Consider the following 24,230-nt stretch of genomic DNA (forward strand, 5'->3'; position numbering starts at 1 on the left):
CTGGTCGGCGACGAAGGCGGCGGAGGCAGCAGCGTCCGCCGGAATTGGGTCGGCCAGAAGGGTCGACGCCGGAGTTGGGTCAGCCGGAGGCTTGAAGCGGAGAATGGAGTTCGGTTTGCTTCAATGATGCAGAGGTAAGTCTTCTAAAAACTCCTCTCTGTGCGTGAGTGTGTGTTGGAACCGAATGAGAGGAAGATTTCATTTTTATTTTGTGAGTATGTCGGTGAAAGAAGTCGGTGGGCGAATCGTTGTATCGTTTGGGGCTTCAGTCGGTGGGGAGCAGCAGTTACAGTCAACAGTATACACAGAACTAATTTGTTTGCAATAAGCATAATGTAATTTGTATTATTGTGGTAGTTATTGTTGCTAGCTTTTAATTAACAACCCAATAGAAGAAACTTCTTAGATGCGACATTTCCTATCCATTAACTTATGGATGACGTGAAAATTGTGTAATAATCTCCTTGTAATGAACTTTGTAGAGATACTATCGTAAATTTTTTTATGCTATGTAGATGAACTGCATGATTTCTTAATTGGCTGCCTATTGCTATTTCTAATTGTTGACTAATTTAAAAAAAATTGAAACAAAATGAAAAAAAAAGAGAAGTGGAAATTAACTAAACAGATACAATTTTTGGCGAAACAATACATCCCTTCGGCAACTTGATGTAGGCAAAACTTGCCTATTGGTTTTCACCATGTTGTCTGTTCCCCTCCCTTGCTATTTTCTATGTATTGATGGCTCCAAAAGGAGTAGTGACTGCTAGTTTCCTATTGGTTTTCTTGGCAGATTTATGGCTGTTGTTTTCCCCATGCTGTCCATTCCCTTCCCTTTCTATTTCATATGTATTGATGGCTCCAAATGGAGAGTTGACTGCTGGTTTCCTGCTGGTTTTCTAGGTAGATTTATGGCTACTGTTTTCCCATGTTGTTCGTTCCCCTCCCTTTCTATTTCCTATGTATTGATGGCTCCAAAAGGAGAAGTGACTGGCTAACTACTGGTTTCCTAGGCAGATTTATGACTGTTGTTTTCTCTATTTTTACCTATATATGGGGGCTGTTTGCTGCAGAAAAGAGTTTTTGAATGATTTTTGGAATGTATAAATCTGCGGGTTTGGAATAGCTTGCGAGCTATTGTCTTCTACCTCCCTCTCTTCTTAAAATTCGTCTCGGTTTCCAATCTCTTTCTTCTGTCCATGGTTTTTATTCCATCTGTATCCTTCTCAAAACTTTCATAAGTTGTAAGGTGTCTTTATTTTATAATAGTATTGCTATATGCTATCTGTGTTAATCTTTGTTTTAAGAAAAGGAAGATTTAAGTTTGCAATACTTTTGTTTTATTGCATCAATTTGGTATCAGAGCCTTAGGTTGTGAGTCTTCCTTTCTATTTAAAAAGAGAGTCAAAACAGTCAACAAGCCAAAGTTCACTTCAAAAGGAGGATCTACGTTAGAAATAATGCATTCAGAATATCATGGAAGCATTGTCATTCAACCTAAGTTTGCAACTTCGTCATCCTGATATTTTCCAACGTGTACCAAGGCGTTCTCATCAGGAGATGAGAATTCTCCACATGGGGAGAATTGATGTAGGCAAAACTTGCCTATTGGTTTTCCCCATGTTGTCCGTTCCCCTCCCTTGCTATTTCCTATGTATTGATGGCTCCAAAAGGAGTGATGAGTGCTAGTTTCCTAGGCAGATTTATGGTTCCCCATGTTGTCTGTTCCCTTCCCTTTCTATTTCCTATGTATTGATGGCTCCAAAAGGAGAGGTGACTGATGGTTTCCTACTGGTTTCCTAGGCAGATTTATGGCTGTTGTTTTCCCCATGCTGTCCGTTCCCCTCTCTTTCTATTTCCTATGTATTGATGGCTCCAAAAGGAGAGGTGACTGCTGGTTTCGATAAAAAGTTAGAGAAACTGGACGAATAAAAAAAAAACTTACACTTCGTTCTGTCATGTTTTCTTCCCCTCAATCACTCCCAAGCACAAACAACTGCTCGTCTCTCGCCTTGCTTGCATGACGCCCAGCCGAGCACCTTGTCCACTTCGATTGCCGAACCCGAGCCCTAGCCCAGCGCTTGCGACTCCTCCGCGTAGGAAAAGGCATTGATTTGAAATCTTGATTACTGTCAAACAGTCTTTTTGAACTTCCTCTGTGTTGATTTGGTTATGTACCTTGACCTTCAAGCAAAGTGTGATTTTTGATGAAGTTACATTATTTCATTCTAATCATGATTATTGTGACTGTGCGTCTAAAATTGCTATTTTGATTGCCTTGTTTGGTTGCTTTACTGCATGTTAGGTGTGCAAATGGCTCTCATGTACATCTGCTGTCTTGCCTGTCCCTTTTGCTTGTTACATTATGTTATTTTGGTAATTAATTTCATATTTTCTTCCGTATTAAATATGATATTTCACAATCTTGGTTTGGGTGGGAAGCTTCTGATTGAAAACACTATATTAAGTATGCATCGTCTTCTTTCATGATTACCTCCAAAACACTTGTAGAGCTGCTTGACCATCCCTGTTAGCTTGTTGAATTTATTACCTACTACAGACACCCTCTTGGTACATCTAAAATTTTGGCCTAATTTTTTTTTTTATTTGCTTTTACCCGTCAATTTGAATGCACCAATTGATATTTTACTTGTGGAGCTATTCTATACCATAAGTTTGATTACATTTTTGTAATGGAATTTTCTTTTAATAGTGGGTATGCTGACCGTATTCATGAGCTAATGGTTGTATCAAGAGAACTAGCTACCGCGCGGGATGCATCATCAATGCGAAATAATGCAAGCACAAATTGTTTTAGTGAAGCAGATTATATTGAATTCTCGGGTGTCAAGGTAGTTCAAATCATTGATGAATTGTAGATTGACTATTTATATTTTCATGTGCTTCTTATTTATGCTTGATCCAAATACTTACAGGTTGTAACTCCTCCTGGAAATGTGTTGGTGGATGACCTTACGCTCAGGGTTGATTCAGGATCTAATCTTTTGATCACTGGTAAGTTTGTAGTTCTCTATCTTCATGGTGTTGCATTCTGGGACATCCACAAGGCTCTCTTTTTATTCACCATTAAAGTGTTTGTCAATGTGATTGCAATTCATAATTTCTGTATTTCTGTCTCGGGTCTTTGTTGATGCATTAGGAAAATTTGTTGGTAGAATGTCCACTCTTTCTGCAGTTATTCTATGTTTGCATTACTATTAGCTGTAACAACACATGAGTAGTAAGGCTTTACTTCATGTTGGGTAAGATTGTAGCATTCAGTGTCGTTATTATAAAAATAAAAGCGAAAGTAAAGGACAAAAAATCTAATCGCATATGGTTGGATGATATTCTGCTCATACGTAACTTTTGCATGGAAGATTGAAGTTCTCGTCATTTGTTATGTTAGTGCATAGTAGCATTTCTCTAAAACACAGTTCTTGCGCATATATTACATTCTTTTTCCTTGTTTTTCAGTATACATTACAGTTTTCGTTGTAATGCTAATTTCATTTTGGTCATCGCTGGATTTGCATGCCATTGACATCTAATTGCATTGTTTTAAAATTGATTTGGTGCTGTAAAAAATTGCTACTGCTCAGGTGAACAATGTGAGACAAGTTTTAGGATGGAAAATGCGAAGACTAGTTTTTCAACAGACTTTTTTTAGGAAAAATTGTGTGCTTGACATCTAAATCTTTCTCATTTGCATATTTAGCATCCAAGCAAAAAAAATGCATACTAATAAACTCATATATTTGCACATGCACAATGAAATCATTGAAAATTTAATGAAAGTGAAAAATATTGGTGACTATTTTGTTGTGCTTTTCAAGATTTAAGTGGCATTATAGTAAAAAAAAAGTGGCATTATAGTAAATAAAAATAATTGGGTGTTAGTTTTTGTAAATATACAGGATATGGATGTTACATAACTAATTGCATCTTTCTTTAACTAAATAAGCCCTGCCTAAGATAAAGGATCAAAATGGTCTCTCAATTCTTTATGAGTGACCAAAATGATCCCCATCTCTTTTGAGGGACCAATTTGGTCCCTCAACTCTTTAAAAAGGCCAAAAGGAACATTTTTTGTTCATAACATCAAATTTTGAGGTTAATGTTGTTAAATTTAGGGATATTTTAGACATTTTTAATTAAATTATTTATTAAATGTAATTTTCAAGTAATAGTTAAGATAAAGGATCAAAATGGTCTCTCAATTCTTTATGAGTGACCAAAATGATCCCCATCTCTTTTGAGGGACCAATTTGGTCCCTCAACTCTTTAAAAAGGCCAAAAGGAACATTTTTTGTTCATAACATCAAATTTTGAGGTTAATGTTGTTAAATTTAGGGATATTTTAGACATTTTTAATTAAATTATTTATTAAATGTAATTTTCAAGTAATAGTAATTTTTTTAAAAAAACTATTAAATATTTATTTAATAAAAATTTATTAATAATTTTAGTTTTAATTTAGGATAATTATAGACTAGAATTATTAATAATTTTTTTATTAAAGAAATTTTTAATAAATTTTTTTAAATACTATGACTTAAAATTACATTTAATAAAAATTTTAATTAAAAAATGATCAAAATATTCCTTGATTTAACATCATTAACCCTAAAATTTTATATTATGACCAAAAAGACCCCTTTTTAAGTAGTTGATGGACCAAATTGGTCCCTCAAAAAAGTTGGAGACCATTTTGGTCTTCATAAAGAGTTGAGGGATCATTGTGGTCATTTTCAACTTTTATTTATTCTTAAAACTAAATCTAATGAAAGCATTTGATCGCTAAAAATGTATTTGTGAATTTTTTTATCTTTAAAAGGTCAGAGGAGGCCAGGGTTTGTTAGACTGAACCGATGCACTTTTGACTTACCCATGATGGCTTGAGTCAGTAAGTACCTTCAGTTTGGTCCAAGATTTTTTCTAGCTATCCAATATAGTCCTAGGCAAGTCTGAAGACCCATTACTACCCTCAATGCTTTGGTGACCTCATCTTGTCCTCAGGCAGTCCAAGGAAAACTCAGTTGACACTCATTGATGCAGGCAAAGATAGTTTTATATATATATATATACTTTTATATATATATATATATATATATATGTATTCGATGATCAGAAATAAGTTTGTGGTGATAAATTCCAAATTTCAAACTTTCAAAATTCAAAATTTAAACCGTAGAATTATTGCTATTATACGATAGGTTTATAACCTATTCGACCCTTTTAACGACTAGCCTTAATCGAAAGTTCTCTCCTGTTATCAGGAGGGGTAATTAACTATAGGGGCTTGCGCCTATAGGAAACCAGAACTCAGATCAAAAAGTCCTCACAAAATGAGGGCGAAATCTCTGGGTATTATCTAATCTAAAACCCAATCTGCCTTCTAAAAATTCCCTCGGAACCTAATCTCGTTAAAACTCTCTATCATCATCGTCACACAAACATTTTAAAAGAAAAATAGACGGATGGCGTGGAGAGGCCGGGATCATACACAACACAAAATGGAATTTTTCGGAGCCACAGTTTTCCAATCAGATTTTGAATTCCTGTTTGTGTTCTATTGATTTTGGATTCCCATATGATGAGTTGTTGGTTTCCCTAGCAGATTTTGAATTTCTTGCTGCTGGCCATTCATTTCCCTCATTGTTGATTCCTAAAATAGTGTTTTATCTTCTAAAAAAAGTCATTGTTTTGTTTGGTTTCTATTGGCGATTTGGGGTGGCACATTTATGTGGGAATTTGGATCTTTTTTTCCTATAAATAGGATTGTTTTGCTGCTGGAAAAAGAGGGTGAATGGTGAAGAATATTTGGACACTATAACTTGCGGGTTATTTAGCTTGCGATCTATATTCCTCTACCTCACTTCTTCTATTTCGTCTCGGTCTTCTATCTTTTTCTTCTCTCCATGGCTTTCATTCCATTTGTATCTTTCTTCTCAAAATTTTGATAAGTTATAAGGTATTGTAATGTCCTGTCTAATGTGAGTTTGAAGTGGTTGAATTTTAAGTTTTTTTTTTGTTTATGTTTTATGGAAAGGAAGTTTTAGTTTGCAATTCTAATTTATTTTTTAGTTGCATCAATTTGGTTGCATCGAATTGGTATCAGAGCCTTGGGTTTCCATTTCTTCTCTCCATGGTGAATAGTCTTATGATCATATTGCTAAGGTCGACCTAGTAAAATATGACATATTTCGAGAGGCATGATGTCACATAATACTTAGTCTTTGTAAAATTTTCCAATTGAAAGGTTGGCAAGGCATTGCTGAGTGATTGGTACCTCTCCTCCTTAAACCATGATATTTTGTAAGGCTTGGTAAGTGATTTTGGTTTTAATTTCAGTTTATCCACCATGAGTTGTGACATAAAATTTTCGGAGCTATCACTATCAATCATAAGGGTACATAATTTTTCTTCTACATTACATGTGGTTCAAAAAATATTTCTTCTAAGCCATTTTTCTCTGGCATCTGATTTGATGGTTAAAACCCTACGGATAACTAAATAATGATCTCCTTGGTCTCCTTCAACATCAATTGATTCCATCTCTTCCTCATTTTCTTCTTCAGCTTCATCTTTCTTTGAATTTTCATGGCTTTCCTCTTGTTTAATATAGTTGGTTATAGGTGGGTTGTTTTTTATACATGCTGCTGATAGATGATCATACAAACACATTTATAACAGAGTCCGATTGATTTTGCTCCTATCACTTTCTTTCCCTTTTCAATTACTTGAGTTTCATTAGGTTTCGTTCGTGGATTTCAATTTGAAGAAGTTGAACCAATGGTTGTTTGTGAAGTTTTACTTCCAATAGATTGTCTAATCTTGGTTGAGTCAATTTTTTTATTGTTGTTTCTTTGTTATTGTTTTTCAATATTCAAGGCCATACGATAGGCCTCATCAAGTTTGATAACATGATGCATAATTAATTGATCTTAGATGGACCACTTTAATCCATTGATGTATCGTGTTATGGTTCGTTCCTCAGTTTCATTTAAATCATTTCTGGATTGTAATTTATAAAAATATTCAGTGTATTCTTCTATCGATTGATTTCTTTGGCGAATGTTATTGTATTCTTGGAATAGGATTCTAGAATGGTCAGAAGGCAAGAATTTCTCTCACATCTTTTCTTTCATTCTTTCCCATGTCTTTTATAAGGTTAATGGTTTCCTCAGTTGCTTGGTGTATAAAGATACAAAACCATTCTCACTCTCAATTAGTCTTTAGGATAGGCCAAGCTAGGGGTGTAAATGAGCCGAGCCTGCTCGTGAACCGGCTCGAACTCGACTAGTTAATGAGCTCCCTAGTCGAGCTTATCGAGTCATGAGCTCGAGCTTCAACATAAAATCAAGATCGAATTCTAAATGAGCTCGAGTTCAAGCTTGATAAAACTCGGCTCGGTTGCTCGCAAGTCAACTCGAATTATTTAAAACAAAAATTAAAATACTATATTTTCTATTAAAAAAAAAAAAACGGCCATTAAATGCTTTTTGAGTTTAAATGTATTTTTCAGTTTTTTTTTAAACATTACGAGTAAATCTTTTGTCTTTTCTTTATTAATGTTGCTTTCATCATTTAAATTGCTGTTAAAAGCCTACATTTCCCTCATTAATTTTTCTTTTTCCTCCTTGCAAATCGAGCTGCACTCCTACACAGGACAAAACCTTCTCTGTGAGAAGGTTTTTTTTCCTTGCAAATTGAGTTCCACCACTACTTTTGAGTAAACAGTTCGAGTGAACAGCTTCCACATGCTTCGGTGAGATGCTGTTGCAACACCTCCGACAACTTTTCCAATGTCGACGAGCTTTGCATACGCCAATAATCTTCTCTTATGCCGACGAGCTTCTAACGAACTCGAATTAAAAAGTCGAGTTCTAGCGTATGTCGATTTTAATGAGTCAAGTTCAAGCTCGAGCTTGAATTCGAGTCCACTATTCATTGGATGTGCCGAGCTCGAGTTAAATGTGACTCGAGCTTGGCTCGACTCGTTTGCACCCCTAGGCCAAGCACATCTATATTCCATGGTTCCACCAAAACAACCTAATCTCTGTTATATAAGCCCATTGTTTGGGTATTGCATGTAAGATGTAAACAGTGATGGGCTTGTGCATGGTTAACCTCAATCCCTTAGATATAATACAAGTCTTGTAGTCCAACTAAAATGTTGTGCAGGGGAAATCTCTAGGAAAGTGAAAAAGCAGGGAAAAGTCTGCTTTTGAAAGCTTCATGCTTCGCATCTACATGCTAGACTTAGAAAAGTTGTAAGGGAGAGATCCCTTTGAGAGATCCCTCTTCGAGCTGATGAGTGCTTTCAGAGTCTATTGAAATATAAGGCAAAGAATTTTATTCTTCTTTTTCTTTCATTATCAATTTATCACCAGGCTAGTGGAGTCAATCCACCGTTCCTGCAGGGAGAATAAACAATCTGCATGACTTTTCAATTGTTTATGTTATTTCTTTTCATGTATTTTATTTTTTTGAGACTGCTCATTATAGCAGTTTTAGTTCTTTAATTTCAAAGTATGTCTTTTGGCTTAATTGTAACGAAGAGGTGCTTTCCATGCTGTTTTTCCTTAAACTACTTTTGTTTTCTGTGCATATTTATGATGTGAGTTCTACCCATTTATAAGGCATTGTGAGCCTCTTTTAATATTTAACTTAGGCGCAATGTCAGTTTTTGTTCTCTTACTATCCAACATTGGTAAAGTTTAACTCTGTCTCTGCAATCTTTGCTCATGATTCTTGATTATGGTCATATCCACATAAGAATCTTTTCTTCTCTTGACGATGGTTCTTTTTTAATATATGCGATGCCTTTTGCTTTCCAATTTCTGGTATGTGATTTCTTATTGTTTGGCTTCTATTTTTAGCCCCTATTGCCGAACCAGATATGTGACATCTGGACATGATTCTTTGATTTCTAATATGATTTTATGATAGGCTTTGTTTTATTTTTCATCAAGCTTAATTTCTTTCAAGCATCTAAATGGTTATTTGCACACTAAATTTCATCCTTTGGCATGCATTCAAGTCTTCAACCAAGCCTGTAGTACTAAAAAACTGAGGTAGGACTGGTAGAAGAAAGAGTAGTTTGATCTATAAAAATCCTAGTAGCACAATTACAAGTTTACGTTGTACGTCATTGGGGTTTTGAATATTTCTAAATAAAGAATAAAGTTCCTCACTTTCTATGGTTTTATAATGTCCCTCACTTTCTATGGTTTATATTACACAGAAAACCTCATAAAGCTCATATAGAATCTTCAAGCTCAAGCTAACAACACATTCCTAATAACAACCTAACAAAATAAGCTCAACTGTCCTAATGATATCCATGAAACCTTTCATCTAGCTGTTTTGTGCTGAAAGGGCTAAACCGTACACTTCTTTTCCCCAAATTTAGCTAAACTATACTAGTCGGTGGGGAAATCCTTTGTCATTGAACAGTGTGGTTGAACGACAGCAAATGCTAAATTTAGGAGCGGGAGTTATGTCTTTTTCTGCTTATTTACAGTTATGAGAAATTTGTATGGATTTATGGGTGTTTGTTAAAGACATGTTCTTGACGTCAAAACAATTCATTCTCTTTTCATCAGTCCTTAATTCTGCAATAACATGGGAAGTTTTATCTGTTATGAGTACCATAAAAATTTTCCCATTCTTGGGCCAGGTCCAAATGGTAGTGGGAAGAGTTCGCTTTTCCGGGTTCTTGGAGGGCTCTGGCCATTGGTATCTGGCCGAATATTTAAACCTGGAGTTGGTTCTGATCTTAACAAGGAGATCTTTTATGTCCCACAACGGCCATATACAGCTTTTGGAACACTTCGTGATCAGTTGATATATCCCCTTACAGTTGATCAGGAGATTGAACCACTCACCTATGATGGAATGGTTGAACTACTAAAAAATGTAATATCACACAATCTTTTTTTAAGCCATTTCTCAAGTTAAAGCATGTCAAGGCTTCAAAATTCACATTTTTTATGTTGTAGGTTGATCTGGAGTACCTGTTGGAACGTTATCCACTGGATAAGGAAATAAACTGGGGTGATGAACTTTCTCTTGGTGAACAACAGAGGCTGGGAATGGCAAGACTGTTCTTCCACAAGCCTAAGTTCGCTATTCTTGATGAGTGTACAAGTGCAGTCACAACAGATATGGAAGAGCGTTTTTGTGCTAAGGTTCGAGCAATGGGGACCTCATGTATTACTATATCACACCGTCCTGCTCTAGTTGCTTTTCATGACATAGTTTTATCATTGGATGGAGAAGGAGGATGGAGTGTTCAGTACAAGAGGTGATGAATTGTAGTTTTTAGATATTTTCATTTCCACTTTCTTCTTTCGATGATGGCACTAAAATAAATAATTTCACGTGACATAGGGATGATTCATTAGATTTCCATGGAAGTGGTCCCAATTCATTAAAGTCATCCCAAACTGAACGATTTAGTGATGCGATTGCTGTTCAAAGAGCCTTTTCTAGCTCCGGAAAGGTTCCGAGATTCTTTCTTTTTTTTGCTCTTTCTTTTTTGAATTTCACATGAAAATGTACTTCATTATGCAAATTTTTTATTTTGAATATTTGGCAGGGAAATAGACTCCCAAGGTCTAAGGTTCAATCTTATTCAACAAAAGTATTAGCATCCTCTCCTCTTATTGAGGATAAAGCTCAATTACCCATTGTTCCTCAATTGCGAAGTACTCCAAGAGCTTTACCTCTAAGAGTAGCCTCAATGCTTAAAGTCTTGGTAATATTTTCTTACTTGAGCACTGATAAAGTGATAAAAGGATATGGTCTGTTTTGTTATGTTGATCTGGAAATAATCTTCTGTCTTCTCTGTGGGGGACATCTCGTTCCATCTTCTCTTACCCCTCCCCCCAAACATATAGAAATTTTAGCATTAGGATGTGGATTTCTGCAGGAATTTTTTATGTTGTTTTCTAGCTCTTCCTGAGTTCATAAAATTGCATCTTTCTTGTTAAGGTTTCCACTCTTGTGTTGCTATAGGTGCCAACGTTGCTTGATAAACAAGGTGCACAGCTCTTTGCAGTTTCTTTACTTGTCATCTCTAGGACATGGATATCTGATCGCATCGCTTCTTTGAATGGTATTATATATATATTTTTTAATTTGGTTGTTTCTGTGTGACACTAAAGGTAATGGGCTTTTATTTTTATTTTTTATTGATGAATTTTCATTAGGAACTAGCGTCAAGTATGTGCTGGAACAGGATAAGGCAGCCTTTATCAGATTGACTGGCATCAGTGTTCTTCAAAGTGCTGCATCATCTATAGTTGCTCCTTCTCTAAGGCATGTATTATCCTTTAGGTGTAATATCAGTTGAATCCATTGACTTGTTTGCTATAGAACTGAAATTAACATCATTAACGACTGCGTCACAGAAAAGTCCTTTTATTCATTTTTGGTCTTGCCAAAGATCTACTAGGAACTAAGGAAGCAAGAGTTGCTTGGTTATACTTTAAACATTTTGCATTTTTTAAATTTAGTTGGCATACACAATTTTATATATCTTACTAAGTCAGGACTAGTCATCACAGAATAAAACTTTTTCCATCATGAGGATGTGTTTCTCTTTCATTATTAATGATTTTGAAGTTGTGTAATTTCTGTACTTTTCTCTTGTTCTGTAATATTATGATAGATTTTTTTATGTAATTTTTATGGTATAGAAAGAATATCATTTTTACAAAAATCTATGCGCAATTTGTGTTATACTTAATCTTATTTCTGTTATTGGCAGATACCTGACGGCCAAGCTTGCACTTGGATGGAGAATTCGTTTGACCAATCATCTGCTAGAAAATTACTTAAGAAACAATGCTTTTTACAAGGTATTTCGTTTTGTTTTTTGCTTTGAGTTTGACGCTTCTAGTTGCATTTCTATTTGAAATTAAGATCCATTCTCTTCTTTTTTGGTATCTCATCTTATTTTTGCATCTGATTGCCTTAATAACCAACCATTTGGGACTTATTTTAATGCCCTTTTTATAGGTATTTCACATGTCAGATAAAAATGTTGATGCAGATCAGCGAATAACAAATGATGTGGAAAAACTGACAACTGAACTCTCTGGATTGCTTACTGGAATGGTAAAACCTTCTCTTGATATTCTTTGGTGAGTCTACCCATGCCATTCAATATGCTTATTTGTAATACATCTTTTAATGATGGCAGTCATATTCATGCTTTGGTGTCCTCTTGTATGTATAGGTTTACTTGGCGGATGAAGCTACTAACTGGCCGAAGAGGAGTTGCCATACTGTATACTTACATGCTTTTAGGGTTGGGGTTCCTGAGAAGTGTTGCACCTGATTTTGGTGATCTAGCAAGCAAAGAGCAACAGCTTGAGGGAACCTTTAGGTAATCACTACATTCTTCTTCATAAAACTCGTGTTTACTCGTTATCAAGCAATGTTTCTTAAAGCTAATAATACATGATCAATGCTTATATCAGATTCATGCACTCTAGACTTCGGGCACATGCTGAGTCAATTGCCTTTTTTGGTGGTGGTTCGAGAGAGAAAACTGTGAGAGACATTCTTCTTATTTCCTTTTATAACTATCTTAATCTATGCTCATACTGCATATTTTGTTTCTGATGGTAATTTTTTTGTTTGTTTATATAGCTATAATACCAATTTTATTTTTGTGCAATACATACATTATGTTCTTTAATATTGACAATACCATGCTATGTACTGCAATCCTTGTTTGTTATGAAATTTGTTGTTTCCTACATTAGTGTTATGAAGTTTCTAATATTTTATCAAGCTCACTAACCTTACTTTTTTAACTATGGTTATGCAATCAACAGTTGGTTGATTTGAAATTTAGGGAATTACTTGATCACTCTGTGATCCTCCTAAGGAAAAGGTGGTTATATGTTATACTTGATGACTTCGTTACAAAGCAGCTTCCTCACAATGTTACATGGGGATTGAGTTTATTATATGCTTTAGAGCATAAAGGAGACCGGGCATTGACCTCCACACAAGGTTAGACAATGTAGACAAACCAGGCAACATCAAGTGTTTTTTTCTATTTGGTGGATGAGTGCCATAATTATTATTATTTTGGTTATTTTCAGGGGAGCTGGCGCATGCTCTGCGTTTTCTTGCTTCTGTAGTTTCACAGAGTTTCTTGGCATTTGGGGATATTCTCGAGTTGCATAGGAAATTTCTTGAACTTTCTGGTGGTATAAATCGAATTTTTGAGCTTGAGGAATTGCTTGATGCCACTCAAAGTGGTAAGATCATAAACAATCATCGTATTGTACCTTGAATTCCTGATCATTTAGTTCATTTAGGTGTAAGGCTAATAAATCTTTTGAGCACTTCACTTGGTGCTTTTGTAGGTGCCAAGGGAAAAGCTCGCTTAAGCTTTTTTTTTTCTTTTCCTTTTTTTAGTTCGGTTTGTAATTTGCTTTAATATTCAGATTATGACCGAGCTTTTCGTATCTTAATTTGTCCTACAAGTCTTCGTGGAACTGAACTTTTATTGCTATGAGCATTTTTCCTTTTGAAGTTCTTATGTTTTAATAATCTAAGTAAAATGCTAATCTGGTCAGAATATCAACATTTAGATATAAAGGAACCTAGGTTTGCTTCCAAGTGGATTTTATCAATGTTCAGTAAATCCAGCCACGATGTGGTACAATGTTAGTGCCCTGGATGTGATAGAATTGGGATAGAAGTTGCTTCATTTGTGCAATTTTGATTAGTGCAAGGTATCTAGCTTGTTTTTATTTAAAAAAAAAAGACACATTTTAGTATTCTTATATTTCAATGTGCATTTATGCATTCAACATGTTTGATTTTCATTTAGTGATGTTTTATTCTTTCTGAAAGCATTTTCTTTGAAGCAAAACTCTCCTAAAATGCTTTGAAGCGACTTGCTTGAAGTTTTGTGTTTGGCTTAGGCTTCTGAAATTGAAGCATATAATTTTTGTTTGTTTTGCTTCATGGTGTCAAAAGCTTTTGTTGGTCACGGCTAAATGTATTGACTGCATCACATCACTACCCCATGTTAGATGGCATTTTTAATCATTATTGCATTAAAAATCCATATTAATTTTTTCTTATTTTTTTAATGTTTTTTTTTTAAAAATTATTTTTATTTGTTCAAGTTGTCAACTAAATTTTAGTTGCATTTGCAATATTCACGAATTATTTCTACTTGCATGAACTAACAACTATACAAGCTCATTAAGTATAAAAAAAAAACAAATTTGCAAATGTTAAATTCAGAGAATAGGAGAGGGAAAATAATTAATTTTATTGCACAAAACTTTCCCAATTTATTGATCTAAATAAGATATATTAATAAAGAAATAAATATTAGAAAATCATGCATAATTTCCCTAACATAATCCTTCATAAATTAGCCACCCAAATATGGAAGGAGATTGATGTGGTCCAGGCGAGCCTCCCACAGATCCCCTTGCTGTTCGTGGGATCAAGGGTCAAGGGACGATTGGGATTTAACACTCCTCCCACGGATCCTTGTGCTGGTTGTGGGATCAAGAGTCAAGAGACAACTGGGATTTAAGACTCTCCATCAAGCTGAAAAATACAGATTTGTCATTCGCAGCTTTGTAATCAGCCCATAATGATAGAGTTATCAAGTTCCTTAGTAAGAATATCTGCAAGGTGATCTTTTGATGAGACATGATGGATACATATAAGACCACTATCTAATTTCTCCTTTATGAAATATCTGTTAACTTGTATGTGCTTGATCCTGTCATACTGAACCATATTGTGAGCTATGGTGATTGCTGATTTGTTGTCACAGTATAGCTTCATTAGTCCTTCCCATTTGATCTTTAGGTCTTCTAGAATCATCTTGATTCATAATAGTTCACATATTCTTAAGGCCATAGCTCTGAAATTTGCTTATGCACTAGACTTTACTATCACATTCTATCTCTTGCTTCTCAATGTAATAATTTTTCCTCCAAGGAATATGCAGTATCCTGAGGTAGATCATCTATAAACTGATGATCCTGCATAATCTTTATCAGTATACGCTTCTAGAGTATTCCACATTCTCTTCTAAAGAGATTCCCTTTCTTGGATTCCCCTTAAGATTGTGCTGTATTTTGTTTACTGTTTGCATGTGAGGCTGCTTTGGATTTTGTATGAATGGTTGATCATGCTTATAACATAGGCTATATTTAGTGTGGTGTGGGAAAGGTAGATCAATTTTTCCATAAGTCTCTGGTAAGCTCCCTAATCTACATCTGGATCCTCTTTAGTTTCCCTAAATTAGAGATCTGGTTTTATTGGTGTTGGTGCTAGTTTAAAAACTAGTTTACATGTTTCTTTAAGAATGTTGAATCACATAGCAAGGAGGGGGCCCACAGCTTTGACAGGTTAGTAATCCATGGGCTGCAGTTGGAGATTTCTTCTTATGATCGCAAGATCCCACAATGACATCATCCTTTGGAAATAATATAGAGGAAATAATAAAGATCAAACATGCTCTGTCCAAGGAGTTTGAAGTTAAAGATTTAGGATCACTTAGATACTTTCTGGGTATGGAGGTAACCTCGATCAAGCAAAGGTATTAGGTATATTTATTTTCCAACACAAGTATACCTTTGACTTACTGAAGGAGACTGACCTGTTGTGATGCAGACCAGCCAGTACACCTATGGATCTTGAGAATAAACTTGGGATAGAAAAGGAGGGGGTTTCAATCGATAAAGGAAGATATGAATGTTTGGTAGTGAAGCTTATATATCTCTCCCGCACCTGTCTAGATTTTGGGTTTGTTGTGAGCATGGTGGGCCAATATATGAGTAATTATATGAAGGAGCACATTGAGGCAGTATATCAAATCTTGAGATATATTAAGAACACTCATAGATAGGGGCTATTATTCAAGAAAAATAAAGATAAGAAATTGATTCTTTATTCTGATCCAGATTGGACAGGAAGCCATGTTAACAGTCGATCAATCACAGGATATTGTTCATTTGTGTGGGGGGAATCTACTAACATGGAGGAGCAAGAAATAATCTGTTATTTCCAGAAGTAGTGCGGAATCTGAACTGAGAGCATTAGCAGTTATTATTTATGAAGGTATTTGGATTAGATAAGTATTGATTGAACTTGGAATAAAGATTGAAGGTACGATAAAGTTGAAAGGTGATAATGAAGCCACAATCAGTATGACCAATAATCCAATACATCACGACAGAACAAAATATGTTACAATTGTTATATCTGAGAAAATAGAGAACTAAAAATTTGAAGTAGTATATACCACATCTCATGATCGAACAACTTGTCGATGGTCTAACAAAGGCACTACTGGGTTCTCTACTTGGTTAGTTTGTTTGCAAATTAGGATTGTACAACTTGTACAACCCAACTTGAGGGGGAGTGTTGAATCACACGACAAGGAGGGGACCCATAGCTTTGATAGGTTAGCAATCCATGGTTTGCAATCGTGGGCTGCAGATGGAGATTTCCTCTTCTTGCATCAATATCCATGGGATTGATTCCAAGATCTGTGAGATATAATTATGAGAATCAATTAGATTACAATTGGGTTAAATGACTTTTCTCTTATGTTTATTATAATTAATAAGATTGAATGTCTTTCTTTTTATGTTTATTCTCCTAGAGTGTGTATATATATATAATGATTCCAAGGAATAGGATTTGAATTCCATTTCCCTAAATAATTTCTTTAAAGTAGATTAGTAACATATTTTTGTTGTGAAATAAACATTCCTCTGTAGGAGTGAACTACCTCAATTCTAAGGAAATATTTCAACCTACCAAGTTTTTGTCTCAAATTTTTTGGCAAAACATTTTCTTAGAATTACTTTCTTCTTTTCATCATTCATAGTTAAGATGATATCATACACCTAAACTAATAAAACTGTGACTCCCTCTGAGTCCTAGTGTTTGAAAAATAATGTATAGTGATGTGAAACGTAATCGGAATTGCACGGAGAAATAATAAGACAACTGAATAAGCAAGTCAATATAAAGATTAACGAGTCACGATTAATGATTTAATGAAATCTCAGTTGCAAAGTTGCTTAGGCAGTGTTACAAACTCGTTAGGCAAGACAATTTAAAACAATAACAAATATGCGAGTAATGATAAATGCACATTAACAATAATCCGTGGGTTAATATTTAGAAAAGTCGCCTTGAGTTTTCCTCACTCAAGCTCTCTTGCGGTTAACGGAAGATAGATATTAGCAATACTGGTGTGATCACCACGAGGAAGAGGAAGCTTACAATACTGTCCACAGGAAAGCTTGTCGGAGTTGGAGGAGTCGGTGGAAGGTGTAAGAGTTGCCATTTGGATGGAAGGTAGTATTCGTCGATGGAAATTGATAGAGAAAATAGTATCTGATCCACTTAATCTTCAACGGTTGCGTCGATCTCCACGTTGACGTCACAGAAAGGCGATCTCAAAACATCCACACGTCCATGGGGAATCAAAGACGAATCTATGATCAACATCCGGATTGACCATGCATAGTTGTCCATGAGAAAATGTTGAGAGGGAGAGGAGGAGGGCCGGCCGGTTGGAGGAGAGGGGTGAGAGAGCCTAGTTGGAATCTAGGTGGGGAGGGAACATATCTGAAATTAATTTCAGATTTCCCTAATTTAATTTGAGGTTAAAGGAGTTTCAAAATTTGAATTTTAAAGTAAGTATTAGAGAGGAAAGTATGGGAGTAATTGGGCTTTAATTGGAGCCTGGATTTAAGCCACAATTAGGAAAGCTAATTAAAGGGGTGGTTGGCCAGAGAAGGGAATTGGGAGGGAATTAATTAGTGCTTAGGTGGCAAAGTGGAGAGGGGGGGGGGAAAGAGGAGAGAGAGAGAGAGAGAGAGAGAGAGAGAGAGAGAGAGAGAGAGAGAGAGAGGGGACGGTTTAAGAAGGCCGGCCAATTATAGAGGGGAGAGAGGGCTTTGTTTTAATTGGGTGGGTTTGGAGGGAGTTGGATTTGAATTTGAATTCAAATTCAAATAAGGCTTGAATCTTAAATGGGCATTAAATGGGGGAAACCCATTGATGGGCTGGCAGCATGCTTAGGGGAGGAGGGAGAAGGGGAGAGCAATTAATGCCTCTTAATGCATTAAACCCATTTAAGCAATGGAATAAGAAATCCAATTTAATTAAATATTAAATTAGATTTGTATTGAAAACTTTCCTAATTTGGCTTGGCTAATTTAGGAAAGTATTTGAAATTCAAATTTGAATTTCAAATTAAATAATGGCTTTCCAAAATCATGTAAGCTAAATTAGGTAGCTCTTAATGGTGATTAAACTACCATTAAGTGGTGGTTTGGTGGTGGGATTTGGCCGGTGGGAGGAAAGATGGAGGAGACGGGTGATGGGGAGAAATGGGTGGGGGTTATCTGTTTGACAGGGGGGGGATGGATGCCGGCGGTATGGGGGAAGAATGGAGGTAGGATACAATAAAATAGAAAAAAAACCAAGAGCTCACCGGCTGGTAGGTTGTTGTGTACTCCGATGACCTCTCCTAGGCTTCACCAATCACATGAACTCACTAAGAGATCACTAAGAAAACAAACTGGAATTTCATTCATCAAATCATCATCCCAAATACAATAGAAATGACCTATATATAGGCCTCACCAAAAAGAAAAGAAATAAAAATTAAAATGCCCTCGGGGCTACAACATCAAATGACCACTCATAAGGGTAAAACAGTAAAATTGAAAATAAAAATAAAAAAATGACTCAAAAATATAAGTTCCTGATCGTAGCCGTTGATCTCCGGTGTCTCCTCTGATAAACGCGCCGAAATCTCCTGCTGATGTCCTCATCATATAGTCCTCTTAGTTTGTCGATATCCATTAAGTAGCATAACTTTTGAGAATCTTTTAAATCAAGCTCTAAGTGATTGCTTTAGCTCATATAGTGTCTTTTTTAACCTACACACTTTGTCACCTCCAAGATTTTTTTTGAATCATAGTGAAATCTCTATAAATATTTCTTCTTCCAAGTTCCGATGTACAAATATATTTTTGACATCTAGCTGTTCCAGATGATAGTTATAATTAGCTGCTAGTGAGAGCATGATCCTCGCGGTGTTCATCTTGGCCAATGGTGCAAAAGTTTCTTGGTAGTCAATGTCTTAAGTATGAGTGTACCCTTTTGCTACCAATATTGTTTTATACCTTTACAGTGTACCATCAACTTTATATTTCACAGAGAACACTCATTTGCAGTCGGTTGTCGTTTTCCTAGTGGTAGGTCAGTGATCTCCCATGTATTGTTCTTCTCTAGGGCTTACATTTCATGTTTCATTGCACTTTTTCAATTTTCATCAGATAAAGTCTCAAAAATATTATTAGGAATATGAATATCATTTAGTGTGATTAAAAATTTTTTGTATGAAAGTGAGAAGTTATGGAATGATACAAAGTTGGTTATGGGATACATGGGAGATTTTTTTGGTAAACTTGTATTTACTTCAATTTCAGGAGATGGTTCAGATTTTTGGATCTGCTCTTGAGCATAATTTGGAGTAGTACACATGGAGTATGCTATTTCAAACCTCATGTTATCCATAATAGCTTTGTTCTCAGTTTCCCTAGCTTTAATTTCAGGTTTAGATTGATTGGTTTGAGGTGAAGCTAGAAGGTTAAGAGGGGCAAGCTCACTTTCCTCGTCTTCCTTAGTTTCAATCTCCCCCTGAAGATGAGGTTTGGTGAAATAGGATTTTTATTTGTCAAAGGTAACGTCAACATATACAAGGGTTTTCTTGGTGGATGGGTGATAACACTTATAACTTCTATGGGTGGATGAATATCCGACAAAGATATATTTCAGTGCTCTTGGATCTAATTTTCTTCTATAATGATTGTGAATGTGAACATAGGCAGTGCACCCAAAGATTCTGGTTGTGAGGTTTTTATGTGTTCAGAATTCAGGATAAAAAGAGGATATATAATATCCATTAATATTTTTGGTCCCAAGGTTGTTGAAGGTTGCTTATGAGATATATGGAAATCAGAAGGGTTCCCACCTATTAAGATTTGGGTAAATTGTGGTGGAATAGAAGTGCATGGGTGGACTTGCTGCAACTTCTTTTTGTTGTGGAGTATGAATGCAAGAAGACTCATGAATGACACATTCCTTTTGAAATCAGGAGGATAAGGTTTAGTTAAAGTAATATTTGGCGTTGTCGGAAAGAAATTTTTTACCTTGAATTGGTTCTATATCAATGTGTGAAAAATAGGGAGGATAGTGCTAACATCGAATTTATTTTTGATGAGAAAGATTAAAGATACTCGAGTGCAGTTGTCAATAAAGGATACAAACCATCAGACCCCGAAATGTTATGGATTTTTTAGGATCCTCAGATATGACTATGAATAAGGTGGAAGGGAGAATGACATCTCTCATTTTTGTTTGGAAAAAAAACTTGTTTATGTTTGGCTAACTCACAAGTTTCACAATGAAAGGATTTATTTTTCAACTCATAAAAAAGTTTTGGATACATGCTTTTTAAAACATCAAAAGATGGATGTCCTAATCTGATGAAGCCAAACAGTAGATTCTTTATTAAATAAGGATAACATAAAATAGTAATTATTGATAAAGATGGATTTGCTCAGCTCTTCTAGGTAGTATAATCCATCTTTCTCCTTAGTAAGTCCAATCTTCTTCCCCGATCCTTGATCTTGAAATAAACAAGTAGGGTTAAATAGGACTTAACAGTTATGGTCACTGATAAGTTTTTGTATGAAATTAGATTTGTGGATAATTGAGATATGTGGAGCACATTTTTTAGAGAGAGAGGGAGATAATGATATGTCTCATTGGATTGCTACTGTGGTAAAAGTACTATCAGCAATGGTGATTTTCTTATCACTCGAGCAATGAGTGTAGTTCTTGAAGTGGGTAATTAAGTGTGTCATGTGATCTGTGGCTCCTGAGGCAATGATCCATAATCCTTTCAAATGATTTCTAGAGACATTTAATCTAATGGATATAGGAAACTTATTTGAAAGTGCGAGAAAATAAGATGCATGTGATTTTCCAAAGGGATGACAGGAGTTGTTTTAGCTTATCAATATCTTCTTCGTTGAGCTATCTAAAAGCTGTACTGCTTTTCTGAGTTGGGCTTTCTTGTTATAGTGTTAGCTTATGATATCCCTTATCAATATCTTCCGGGCCAATACTTTGACTTTATACCCTAGTGGGCTGGCCCAGGGTGGGTCTTTTAGGATGCATTCTATGATTTCATGTTGTCCCGGTCGTATTTAGCCGGAGTCCGGCCCGGTCACCGAGGTCACATTGATAAAAGGCTGAAAGGTGATTTAGTTCCCCCTGGATTCATTCGTTCCTGAGCAACTCATGTCGCCATTGACCTTGAGATCACCAAGGTCGAGTCGTCACTTCTTTGATTCTACTCCTTATTTTGGGGCTTTTCATGTAACATATAGCAGGTCTCTTTTGTTTGTTTTGGTTTCTTTCAATAATTGCACCAAATGGAGTATTTGTCTTTAAATTTTGTGAATCCTTAACTCTTTCATTTCATATCGCCTTTTTTGGGTGTAATCATTGTTGCACCATTAATAGCCTTTGGTTCCATCATTGCCCTCGTCAGCTTTCCTCAGCATGAATGGGAAAAAGGGCTTCATTAAGTGAAGGTATCTCCTCTTTGCCAATGATCTGAACGCTATCTTGGTCAAACTCTACATTTAATCCAGCAAAAAAGTCATACACTCTATATTTCTCAATAAAGCTTTTCAGGATAGTGCTAGGAAATAGCCACCAATAATACAGAAGTTTCAAAACATAATAGATTTTTATAAATACCGTAGAAAATCTGAGAGAAAAATACTTGAAATTCACTAATAGAAAGAAAAAAAAGGGCACAAGATACAGGGATCTTCAATTCGAGAGGAAGAACCAACTCTCCAAATCTCTAGCCAAAGACTAGAGCCTAAGCACCATACAAGAGATTCCAAATTTAGATTCAAATTCAAGATCCCCTAACCCTAGCAAGACAAGGCTAATTAAATAAAAAGTTTGATACCTAAACAACCCCTAATTTGAAATTTTCCTCAAATACAATGCTTAATTATTGTGTGGGTCTCATCTACTTAGCCGCCCCCCTTGGGCCCTCCGCCTGTAGACAAAAATCGGTCCACTAGGGAACGGTTCAGCTGGCCCCCCCTTGGGCCGGTCTAACAGATAGCAACATCTTCTGGACACTTGGTCTCTATACATTTGTAGTGATCAAGTTCTTGCCACAAGCCTTGAAGGAAAGTAACATATTCAGTCACGATCTTGCTTTCTTGTTTTGTGCTTCCCACCTTAACCTTAATTTCAAAGACTTGAGTAGAATCCCAAGCTTTTGAGAAGGTTTGCCTTGTGGCATCCCATATGTCCTCTGCAGTAAATAGGAACATGAAAGTATCACTAATATCTGGAGTTATGGATTCCATGGCCATGACATAATCATGGAGTTTGCTTCATCTAATGCCCAAAAATTATAATCTCCTTATTTTAGTCCTACCCCAAAGAGGTGATTCATCTTTCCTTTTCCTTTCAAGTAGGTCTTCACAAATTGAGACCACAGGTAACTCTTCCCATTTAAGCGATAGGAATGTTGCATATTTTGGAGGTTTCCTCTTCCTTGGTGCACCATAGAGTCCTTCATTTGGCCAAAATTTGGGAGAAATCTTCTTCAGACTTGCGGTGGCAAAGGGTTGCGATGAAGGTTATATCAAGTAGGGCAACAATGAAGGCTACATTGGTTATAGATAGAATATCAACAACAAGGGAAGGCCGGCAATGAAGGCATGATTGTTTTTTGTTTTATGGTCGCTTAAGCATGCTTTTGGTACAACTTTATTTTTATTCTTCAGTCTTATTCTTGATATATGTATGGAAGCATTGGACAGTTCCGTTTAAGTAGTTTAAATTTTTTGTTATCATTTGCCTGTACTACCCTAGACTTTGTAAAATCATGATTTGATATTGTCATTTGCTCCATGCTATAAATATAAATAATAAAATATGAATCAATCTATATCTGTAAATAGTTGCAAAGATTGTTTTCTTGTTTATATTGTAATGCATACATGTGCAATTTAGCGTTATATTAATTTACAAAATATCTGAACCTTCCTGTACCTTCTCGCTAATAAGTGCGGGTAAATGAAAATTTTTGAAGCTTGTGATTTGCTTTGATTGGGGATCAAGCACTTTGCGTTGAATTATTTTTTAGCGTTTGTTTTTTTTTTTGGGGGGCCATTTGATGTTCTGAAGGTGTTTATGGAGCTTTTCACTGTTCTACAGATATATCTCTACCTGCTGTTTCTGTATCCTTTGAAGTGAATGTTCTTCCCAAACAAGATAGTATTTCCTTCTCCAACGTTGATGTCATTACGCCAGCGCAGAAGCTGTTGGCTGCAAAGTTAACTTGTGATGTTGTGCAAGGGGAAAGCCTTCTTGTTACTGGTAAATGATCTAAACTCATTCTCGTTTGCTTTAAGTGAGAACGTGTTTGACATTGCTGCTTCATGTCTTATTATTTTTAAGGGCCTAATGGAAGTGGTAAAAGTTCCATCTTTAGAATACTTCGGGGTTTGTGGCCCGTTGTAAGTGGAAGACTTGTGAAACCATCACAGAATGTCAATAAGGGGGTGCAACCAAAATGTGGCCTGTTTTGTGTTCCTCAGAGGCCCTATACTTGTTTGGGAACTTTAAGGGATCAAATTATCTACCCACTTTCTCGTGAGGATGTGGAGGAAGCGATGCGGAGGACAGGTATGTCATTGCTGTTGATAATATTTTTATCTTCCCTTTTTAATTCTTTCTATGTGCTATTAAAAGAAGAATTGTAAGAATTAAATTCTCATGCAATAGTTGGGGTATATACCTGGAAGAGGACACAATTTTGCATTCCATGCATCTCTTTATGGATCACTTTAATGCTTTAATTGGATGATTGAAATTGGTCATGGCCTGTAACTTATAGATAGGATTATCATGAAGCACTAATACGTTATGCTGATAATGACAATGAATTCCTCGCACGTAACGTCTTTGTCTAAACTTAACCTTAAACTCAATTCAGCAGTTCTAGAGGGTGCTTTTCTTGGGAAAGAAAAGTGTTGCCTGAGAACTGTGCAACTATAGGGATGGTTCATAATGTATGGAACATTCAATTT

The 24,230-nt window shown here is 35.7% G+C and overlaps 1 protein-coding gene across 1 annotated transcript in view; it reads left to right on the forward strand.

Moving 5' to 3' along the window:
- The window catches only part of LOC110113850 (ABC transporter D family member 1), a gene marked incomplete at its 5' end in the record, with an annotated part of 34,436 nt that overhangs the window by 4,222 nt on the left and 5,984 nt on the right, over positions 1-24,230 (forward strand). Inside the window, 16 exons of the mRNA XM_020846557.2 lie at positions 2,714-2,852; positions 2,937-3,015; positions 9,686-9,924; positions 10,008-10,312; positions 10,399-10,510; positions 10,607-10,765; positions 11,026-11,125; positions 11,220-11,328; positions 11,780-11,870; positions 12,031-12,155; positions 12,251-12,400; positions 12,495-12,567; positions 12,855-13,035; positions 13,128-13,286; positions 23,356-23,517; positions 23,599-23,826. Coding sequence (XP_020702216.2) covers positions 2,714-2,852; positions 2,937-3,015; positions 9,686-9,924; positions 10,008-10,312; positions 10,399-10,510; positions 10,607-10,765; positions 11,026-11,125; positions 11,220-11,328; positions 11,780-11,870; positions 12,031-12,155; positions 12,251-12,400; positions 12,495-12,567; positions 12,855-13,035; positions 13,128-13,286; positions 23,356-23,517; positions 23,599-23,826 — 2,411 coding nt within the window. The remainder of the gene's footprint in view (positions 1-2,713; positions 2,853-2,936; positions 3,016-9,685; positions 9,925-10,007; positions 10,313-10,398; positions 10,511-10,606; positions 10,766-11,025; positions 11,126-11,219; positions 11,329-11,779; positions 11,871-12,030; positions 12,156-12,250; positions 12,401-12,494; positions 12,568-12,854; positions 13,036-13,127; positions 13,287-23,355; positions 23,518-23,598; positions 23,827-24,230) is intronic.

The sequence above is a fragment of the Dendrobium catenatum genome, unplaced genomic scaffold (assembly GCF_001605985.2).
Source record: "Dendrobium catenatum unplaced genomic scaffold, ASM160598v2 fragScaff_scaffold_1400, whole genome shotgun sequence".
NCBI classification, from domain to species: domain Eukaryota; kingdom Viridiplantae; phylum Streptophyta; class Magnoliopsida; order Asparagales; family Orchidaceae; genus Dendrobium; species Dendrobium catenatum.